We start from the raw sequence: 9,366 nt of genomic DNA on the forward strand, positions 1-9,366 counted from the left end.
TTATGAAATTGTTTTTCGTGTTTACCTGTCATTCACAAAAATAATATTATTGGGGATCTTTACAAATAACGAATTCCAACAGCTGACAGGCCAATAATAACGCACGGTATCATTTTGAATATATATTTATCTACGACAAATTAAGTGTAGCTATATTGATATAAATATTTTCTTCCTGATTTTCTAGTGAAGTTGCATATCCTAGGACTTAAATTTCTATTCGGGCACATACGTTTTCTCGCAATCATTAGAAAATGAAACTGTAGTGCCAAACAAATCAAAATATAGTTGATGCTCTAACAAATTAATATATTCTATCAAATATTGAATTATTCTATAGTAATGATGGTAATTCAACACCAAAACGAACTCGGTTCAAGCAAGATGTTGTTTTGCCCAATTAATATGTGTTTTAAAGAGATTTAAATGTCAACAGCAGATCATCGTAAATGTTAAAAAATGAATCAATACAAAATTTGAGTTTACATTTTCCAGATGGACCGGGGGACAGTACTGTATTTGACCCGCCACAAGACAGTGTAGACATTATTGAGAACCAGACCATCTCAGATGTCAGGTGTTCCGCCGACTGTAGACCAGCGTGTACCTACACCTGGTCAAGATCAGGTACAGATTACACAAACCCACTGAGTATGTCTGTGGCCACGAGGACCAACGCCGGACAATACACGTGTACAGCCAGAAACACTGTCAGTCAGGGAACAAAGACTTGGAACCTTATTGTCAGATGTGAGATGCGTGAATTTTCGTTGAGGGTTATAAACAAAATCATATAATAAAAACTCTACAGTAACTTTTATTTTCTATGAATTCTTTGTAAGACATTCCGCAATTTAATTTTCTCCAGTCTATCTAACTTAAGGTTCTAATTATGTATCATCTGCATGCAAAACATGTATTCATGTTAATTTGTCTTCCCTTCTTCGATGACATAGGTGAAATATGTTTCTGTTTATCGTTTATGGTTGACGACCTTCCTTGTTTTTGTGTACATTGCATGGTTAGTAATAATAGGTATTTTTGACAGTTTGATTACGTTGGATTTTAATGTATAGAGAAACATCATGTCTATATTTTAGTTCCACCACGAATTCTCAGTCTAGATTACACGGACGGGGATTCTTACGTGGCTGAAAATGGACCCAAGTCGTTGATGTGTTCGGTGGAGAGTTCCCCTCCGTCCACAATACAGTGGTTCTATAAAGCCAACAACACACTTCTACTGACCACCCCAGATGTCCTGGAGAGTACCTACACCCTGACTAACGCTGACTGTCTGGACACCGGACTCTACACCTGTTCTGTCAGGAACAGTGTCTCTAATACAGCGGTCACCAGGGATATACCGATCAACGTTCTGTGTAAGTTTTCGTTTTATACCTATGTATCGTTTTATAGTTTATTATCGCACAAAATAAATTGCAATTTAATTGATTCATTTCATATCCCGACGAATATTGGAAGGGCTAGGGCATGTCCGGGATTTTTATATCCGGAGGTCTCCTATATTTTTTCAGCGGATCTGTTTGATGTTTGATATATTTAACATCATGATATGCAGTTGTGTATCATGGAGTGGGTCATCTTGATGATTCCTGTGATATGATCTTACTTAAGGTCTTTCCCTTTGTTTATTTCTGTATGGATTGATCTTTTTAGTATATACTCTCCCGAATTGTTCAACCATTATCTTTTAAAGTCTGTATATAATAATAAAATTTTGTATTTCCGTTCGACATGGGACAGACGTATATTGTTCCTTCCTGTGTTGTTTTTGTCATTGTAGTTCAAATGTAATTGTGGAATGCTTTACTAATGTATATTTGTTATGCTACAATGTGATACCTAAGGAATGATTGTCAAATTTGTTGCTCTTTGGACTGATGAAGAAAAGTGAAATTCGTGCAAATATAGTGAACAGCTAAGCGGTTCATGTACCAAATAATATCCAGTATCTATTTCTAGACAGCTATCTCAGCTATCGACAGTAGTTGCTGTCGGCAATGCCAGTGTTCTGACAGATCATTTGATTATAAACTATCTGCACTAAAACTGGCATTTTTATTGTGTTGATATACTTGTATAACAATTTTACACAATTTACAAAATGAAAATGTATTCAAGTCTCTGGCGTTAGACAACTAAATCGACAATGCAATTTCGAAATGAGCTTTATTGATATTATCCTAATCTGGAAACCTAACTTACTTATCACTTTGATTTTATCCTGCATGTGAAGTTTGCAGAATCTTGTTTTATCATGTAATTCTTAATAGTAAGAAATTCTTACCAATGAGGTTTACTTTTTGACTTGTGATTTGATATAAACTTATTTTCAATGATTCAAGCGATGTATATCGTAAAAAGATAGACATTTCCTGATCTTTTTAAAAATAGACAAAACATCGTCTAAAACTAAGTCAAACTGATATATATATCAATATATACGTATACAATCGATTCATAGCAAAGGTATAAAGACAGGTAAAAATAACTTGTTATCGATATGACCAATATTGGTGCATACCTCGTATATCAAAATTACTTAAACTAAATTAGTTTCGCGATATGCAAATTCCATTAGTCCTATCAAAAGTATAGATACTCATCATTCAGATATGGTTGATATTGTGTTATCATTCAGAGGTCCATTGCAGACATAGTTTCCGACAAGAATGAATATTTACCTGTAACATTTGTGTATATATTTGTGTTGTAGGTGAACCACGTCGAGTCACGAGAAATGAAACTGACCAAACGTATAATTTAGAAACAGGTGATATTTTAGTCATGAATGCATTGTTCCTCTCGAATCCGGAGCCAACTTTTTCTTGGTCCTTCCAAGCACCACTGGTCACAGGTGTTACACATTTAGTCGATGGAACAGACAATTTTGCTATCCGTAATACCTTTGTGATGATGAATCTGTCTGCCGTATCGGTTGGGACACGTACAGATATACGGGAGGCCTGGTATGGGGTCTACAGTGTAACGTTCAGTTTTATAGTGGAAGGAAAAGGTAAATAATAATGATCATTTTTCGATTTTACGTTTCTGATATTTATATATTCTCTCAGTAGTGTAATTGTACCCGTGTATATTACACGATGCATAATTGGTGTCGTTATAACATATGAATAAGGAAAATATATCCATAACAATATGATATACTACCTACGAGGAGACTTTCAATGCGTATGAATCAACGATATATTTATATAAACGATATGGTTGATATTGTGTTATCACATGTATTTCTTCAACACTATTTCAAATGAACTGGTTTTATTTTTGGAGAAATATCTCAATGTATTAATGGCTGAAGTAACGACGTGACTTTGGAATAACTATATCTTGTTTTAATACTGTAGACATGCCGAAACTGCCGAAGCTGTGGAAATCCCCATTCCGTCGAAGTGATGTGGACAAATGGTAGAAACACCGAATACTTTCGTGTTTTACACAGCACCGACAACTTCCTACAGTCCGTTATAGATCCAGCGACGATCTACAAACAGGTGGACGGAAATGACGTGTACAGTGTCGACAAACTAGATGGGGGACTGCTGTACTTCTTTAAGGTTGTAGCATACAATTCACACGGTAACATCACATCACTTGAGTCTTCAGGATGTAGAGTTCAAGAAGGTACGATGTTACAATCATCGAGATTCTTATCAATTAGAATGTATATTGTGTATATCTTAACATTCATCATTATAGTCTGCAATACATAGTGATCAGGTAATAGTACTAAGTCATCATATTGTGATGATACGGTTATGCCATTAACTGTTTACATTATAATGATAAAGTAATTACATTTACTGTCCATAATGAAATGATAAAATAATTACATTAACTGTTAACATTGTAATGGTGAGGTAATGCCATAAGCTGTTTACAATATATGATACGGTTATGCCATTAACTGTTTATATTGTTATGATATCATATGTCATTAACTGTTTACATTGTTATGATACCATATGTCATTAACTGTTTACATTGTAATGATAAGGTTATGACATTAACTGTTAACATTGTAATGATAATGTAATGACATTAACTATTTGCAGATTAACTGTTTATATTGTAATGATAAAGTAATGACATTAACTGTTTACATTGTAATGATAAGGTTATGACATTTACTGTTTACATGGTAATGATAAGGTTATGACATTAACTGTTTACATTGTAATGATAATGTAATGACATTAACTGATTACATTATATATTAAGGTAATGACATTAACTGTTTACATTGTTATGATACGGTAATGACATTAACTGTTTACATTGTAATGATAAGGTATTGACATTTACTGTTTACATTGTAATGATAAGGTAACGACATTAACTGTTTACATTGTGATGATAAGGTATTGACATTTACTGTTTACATTGTAATGATAAGGTAATGACATTAACTGATTTTTTTTCTATTAATACCTTAAGTTTGAATTACTGTTTAGCCACATTGATACTCTACCATATAAGTTCACAGGACGTTTTTTCTCCCATTAGATACATGTATGTCCTGTAGCCCTAACAGCCTTTACGTGACAGGAGTTGTACTGACGTGTATAGGCGGCCTAATGATCATGGTAACTTTCGGATTCGGAATCTTCATCACCCATACGTATATATTTTGATTATAACAATCCGTTAGCTCTTCCTTTTATCTCGTTATGGCTATTTTTAGTGAAATATTTTGCGTCTTGATGAAAATTATTAACTCTGTTTGTTTCACAGGAAAAGGGCGTCTGCACTTTCGGTAAGTAAGCATCCGATTAGAAATTCCGTGGTAATTTATCAAGATGTATTATAATTTCACGTGTCTGCATGTTCATGCATTACCCGTTCATATAGGTATGTGCAGATATAGATATACACAGGGTCATATGCTGTTAATAAATTTGATTACTATTTTCTTTACAGTTCAAGAAAAAGTCAGCAATGCAAGAACCAGGGATTCGATAAAGTGCAATTTTCAGGGCGAGGTATTTAGAATGGTAGAAGAAGAAATAATACATTTTCATAAAATCCACCAGAAAAAAAAAGAAGGGAAAAACACTATTGTTCCTATAAACTGTTTGTTTCATTAAATATTTAAGTGTTCTATTCTGCTCATGAGGTGAAATAGGTGACTATACAAACTTCGCAAAATACAAAGCAGTTACTTCAAAGTTAATAGTTTTATGAACAAGTTTGAACCAAATTGAAATTATAAGAACTTTTTTCATAAATCGTTGCGTTGTTAGAATACTGACGATAGGGAACCGTTGCATGGACTTTGTTAGTACTTGTTTTGTAATTAAACATGTTGTCCTTATAACTTTAAATGTGTGATTAGGATATTCTCGTTTCTCATTCAACAGCAACGAGTACGCAAGAAGGCGAAAGGTAAACATTTTATAAAGTATTTGAAATAGGACATAACTGATAGCTTCAACGTGGGTTATTTGTATGTAATGCTAATCCATCAATCATCAGGTTCTTTGTGGGTTAATTGTATGCAAAGCTAAGCCACCAATTTCAATTATTTACGGTGTTTAGAAAAAAATCCATATATGTGTAATAGGGATTCTCTAACACAAAAAAGTGCGTGTGCATTGTTTGTTACTATTCCTTATTTACATTTCCACAAACATAACTTCCCTCATTGACATTTAAATTGATGACGACACTCATATTTCACTTTACTTTACTTTACTCAAAATATACATTGACAGGGCATGATTAACTGAAGCTAAGGGATGTTCGATTGATATTTTCTTTTATTATATCCTGCATGTTTTTCAATGTTAACTTCTTCCCAAAGAAGTAAACATGTTGTGTCGGAATATATTGATATTTTTACTACACACAGATCGTACCAGGAACTTGATACAAGCCATGTAGCCAAAGCCTCTGTATATTCTGAAAGAAGAACACAAGAAATTGGAGGTAAAATAAACTCTGTTAATTTTCATCTTTGTTTCCGCACATTCCTAGGATCACGCACGCGCAATGTGTTTAATTTCTGGTCGAGCTCGCGCGAATGTTCCCGACATACTGGTTACTTATCTACGCTTCTTAAAATATATTCCCCCGACCGTACGTTTGGTGTAAAAAATCGCCATTATGTTTGTGTGAAACAAAAGCTCAAGTAATATTTAATGTTGTCTCTGAAGCAGGGGACGCTTACTAGAAACCGGGTGTTATTCTCCTTTAATAGGGCTCTATGTAAATCTATAGTTATTGTTCTTATTTCGTCATTCTTCTATCAATTTTGAGAAAGAATTTTGATTCCCCTTTGATGTCAGTATTTTCTTTTGTTTTGAAACTGGCTCCGAATTAGATGCAGTTCCCATTTTTTTTAAAACCAGAAGTGAACTGGTGTTATACACGTCAGTAATTAAATCGTTTAAAAGATTGTGTTTCACACAAGTTTAAAGAAGTAAGGGATTCAAAATACATAGTTTATTTTTGTATTCGTCGTGTTTAAATGTACCGTAATTGATCTCATTTTTTTTCTTGAATAATGCACTTGTAGGTGAGAATGATGATGAAGCCATTCAGAGGTAAGTATAACAACATTTAGTATTGTAAAATGGTTTTTATGACTGCTTTGATACCGATTTCATCATTTTTCTAGTAAGCATTACAAGTGAAAATTGCTGATTACAGCCTTTGGTATAAAATAACAATCTTTTTCTAAATTTAGTGGACACTTTTTTCCGACAATATGAAACAATTTTCTTTATTTTCTAACAAGATTTTCTCTTTTTTTTTCAGCAGTAACTACGAGTCGTTGGAAGGAAGGTCGAAGCCAAACGTCTATGAGGAACTACAAACCGTTTCATCTGGTAAGTTGTTACAATCGATTGAAATTGTTATATTGCAAATATACGTTACTTAAAATAGAACATAAAATCATGATATCAAAATTTCATTGGCGGTACATTTTCCTTTCTTAGAAACAAGTACTATTGCTTATTTCGATGAATTACAACTTTGAAACCAACCTGAAAAAAATGTAAGTAAAAGAAAAAAAAACTACCAACATGTCATAATCAAGGATTAATGTTATCTTTTTTTCAGGTAGCAGCGGTTTATATACTAATACCCAAATAGCAAAGGGCACTGCTTAACATGACGTATAAAACGTCATTGAGAAGATTTACTATGCTTGCTGGGAATGTACACAGGCACAAACGCAAAAGATGTAATGAGAAGCCGATAATCTCCTAGGCATTGATTTGTTTTTATTTGACGCAAGAGTTTGATGTTGTCGTTTTGCGAGTCGTTGCGACCAGGAAACACATTTTCGCTTATTTCAGTATACTTCATAATCCCGGGATCGTTCTTGTTTGATCGGAAATGTACAGGAAGTACGTAATTATAAATGAGCTAAAAGCGTGCAACTGAAGTTAGTTTGTAGATGATTAATTTTAAATGTCCATGCATCAAAGTTACCAGCAAAGCACCTTTAGAAAGAAATCGAGATACGTAACTAGTATCATGGAAATTCATATCAAATTTTGCTGATTTCTCATAAACTTATGTCTTATAATATCCTAAATTAATCAATGCATGTGTACAATATATCTCGATTGTGATAATAACAATTCAAGAAAGGTATAAAGGAATGTTTTATCCTGACATCTGACATTTAAAATTTACGAAATGCCTCATATCACTTAGAGAAACATGTCATCGGTAATGCAGCGTCAATAACTGATTAATTGTAAACGGATTTTAAGACATAAAGATGTGTAAAACTTCTTTGTGACATCATATCTATGTTACTAGCGAATTAAGCGCCACACGACAGGTTTTCCTGCGCAGATTCCTTACCTATTGTATTCCTGTCACACATAAAGAGATTTTAGAAGACTTTTTCTTCACTACTGTTTGCGAAAAATAACTAAAAATATAGAAACGTCCACTTCATTTACATATAGAGTTGCTGCAGTAGCGTAAAATGTAGGGTTTTATGAACCTGATTTCATATAGAAGCTATCATTGTGCTGAGGTTTCTATGGCTGCCAAGTTTATGTAATTGATACCTGATTCACATCCAAAATCATAGTTTGTATAACAGACTACAGTGATGTACAATTCGAGACGTATTACAAAGATTAACTTACATTTATATATTGTATGGAATATATTATATATATATTTCTTTTAAACTTCATCATTCGAACATAACTTGCTCTCCAACACAGGATGATATTTTCATGATATCAGTTTTCTTATATTAATTTTATTGTTTAAAGTTTAATAGTAGATACTTGTACTCAACCATTTTTTTTCTTCAAACATCCACAAATCTTAACAATATCATACATTTTTATTTCCGATTTCCTATTGCATATATAAAGTTCAAGTTAATGGCTTAAAAATGATATCTGTTCAAACCATAATTATCACAATCATTTCTTTTCACATAATCTCACATCTTGCGTTTTTAGCATAACAATGTAAAACACAATACCCTACTCATCTTGTGAACCGATCAGACATCATAGAAACATAGTATACAGTTTTTGAAAAAGTCGTATAAATGCCATGTTGTTAAGAGATAGTATTTGTTTACTTCATCTATAAAGGCTTTATGAGTCATATTGTTTATGTGTAACAACTCGTGATTATGACTAAAGAAAGACAACTCTTACGAAACGTTAACCTTAAGGTCACAGGTCAAACAGCTCGTAAACGACATGTGATGTTATTTATTACTTAATTTCTATGGCGAATACACTTTCATGTTTCTTTAGTAAAGTGTATGTCAATGTTTTTTTTTCTGTTTGCAATGTATAACTTTCATTATTTCCAATAATTATGTTCTCGCAGTTCAAAAACATTGTTTCCGTATAATTGTTACAATCGATTAAAAATCCTATATTGCTTACATACGTTACTTAAAATAGAACATACAATCATGATATCAAAACTTCACTAGCGGTACGTTTTCCTTTCTTAGAAATGACTGCTCTTGTTTATTTCTATAATTACCAATTTTGAGACCAATCTAAAAAAGTAAGTTAAAGAAAAAAGTAGCAAAAACGTCATAATCTAGGATAAATGTTTTTCATGTAGCAGTGGTTTATACACGAATACCACAATAATGTCATACTTTTTTCTGATTTCCTATTGCATATATAAAATATAAGTTAATGGCTTAAAAATGATATATGCTCAAAGCGTATCGCATTCATTTCCTTTTACATAGTTGTCACAACTTGCATTTTAACATTACAATGTAAAACTTTCAAACATTATATCCAACCCCTCTTATGAACTTATCAGAAATAATCGAAATTTATTTTAAAATCTTAGTATGAAATATTT

General features: G+C 32.7%; 1 protein-coding gene and 1 long non-coding RNA gene across 2 annotated transcripts; both read left to right on the forward strand.

Moving 5' to 3' along the window:
* Positions 1-498: 498 nt before the first annotated feature.
* LOC117340622 (hemicentin-1-like) lies at positions 499-3,457 on the forward strand. Its single transcript, XM_033902386.1, has 4 exons — positions 499-750; positions 1,101-1,382; positions 2,741-3,040; positions 3,393-3,457. Exons 1-4 carry the CDS (start codon positions 654-656, stop codon positions 3,455-3,457), a joined length of 744 nt encoding a protein of 247 aa, XP_033758277.1. The 5' UTR covers positions 499-653.
* A 1,348-nt stretch (positions 3,458-4,805) lies between these two features.
* LOC117340972 lies at positions 4,806-5,975 on the forward strand. Its single transcript, XR_004535526.1, has 3 exons — positions 4,806-5,027; positions 5,406-5,430; positions 5,897-5,975. It is a non-coding gene; the product is annotated as an uncharacterized LOC117340972 (long non-coding RNA).
* The last annotated feature ends 3,391 nt before the right edge of the window (positions 5,976-9,366 follow it).

The sequence above is a fragment of the Pecten maximus genome, chromosome 13 (assembly GCF_902652985.1).
Source record: "Pecten maximus chromosome 13, xPecMax1.1, whole genome shotgun sequence".
NCBI lineage: Eukaryota > Metazoa > Mollusca > Bivalvia > Pectinida > Pectinidae > Pecten > Pecten maximus.

Bases quoted from the DNA above. Each gene is read 5' to 3' on its own strand.
- LOC117340622 (XM_033902386.1), top strand. From the start codon at position 654: ATGTCTGTGGCCACGAGGACCAACGCCGGACAATACACGTGTACAGCC. The intron at 751-1,100 runs GTGAGATGCGTG...TCTATATTTTAG, and splicing joins TTGGAACCTTATTGTCAGAT to TTCCACCACGAATTCTCAGT. The intron at 3,041-3,392 runs GTAAATAATAAT...TTAATACTGTAG, and splicing joins TTTTATAGTGGAAGGAAAAG to ACATGCCGAAACTGCCGAAG.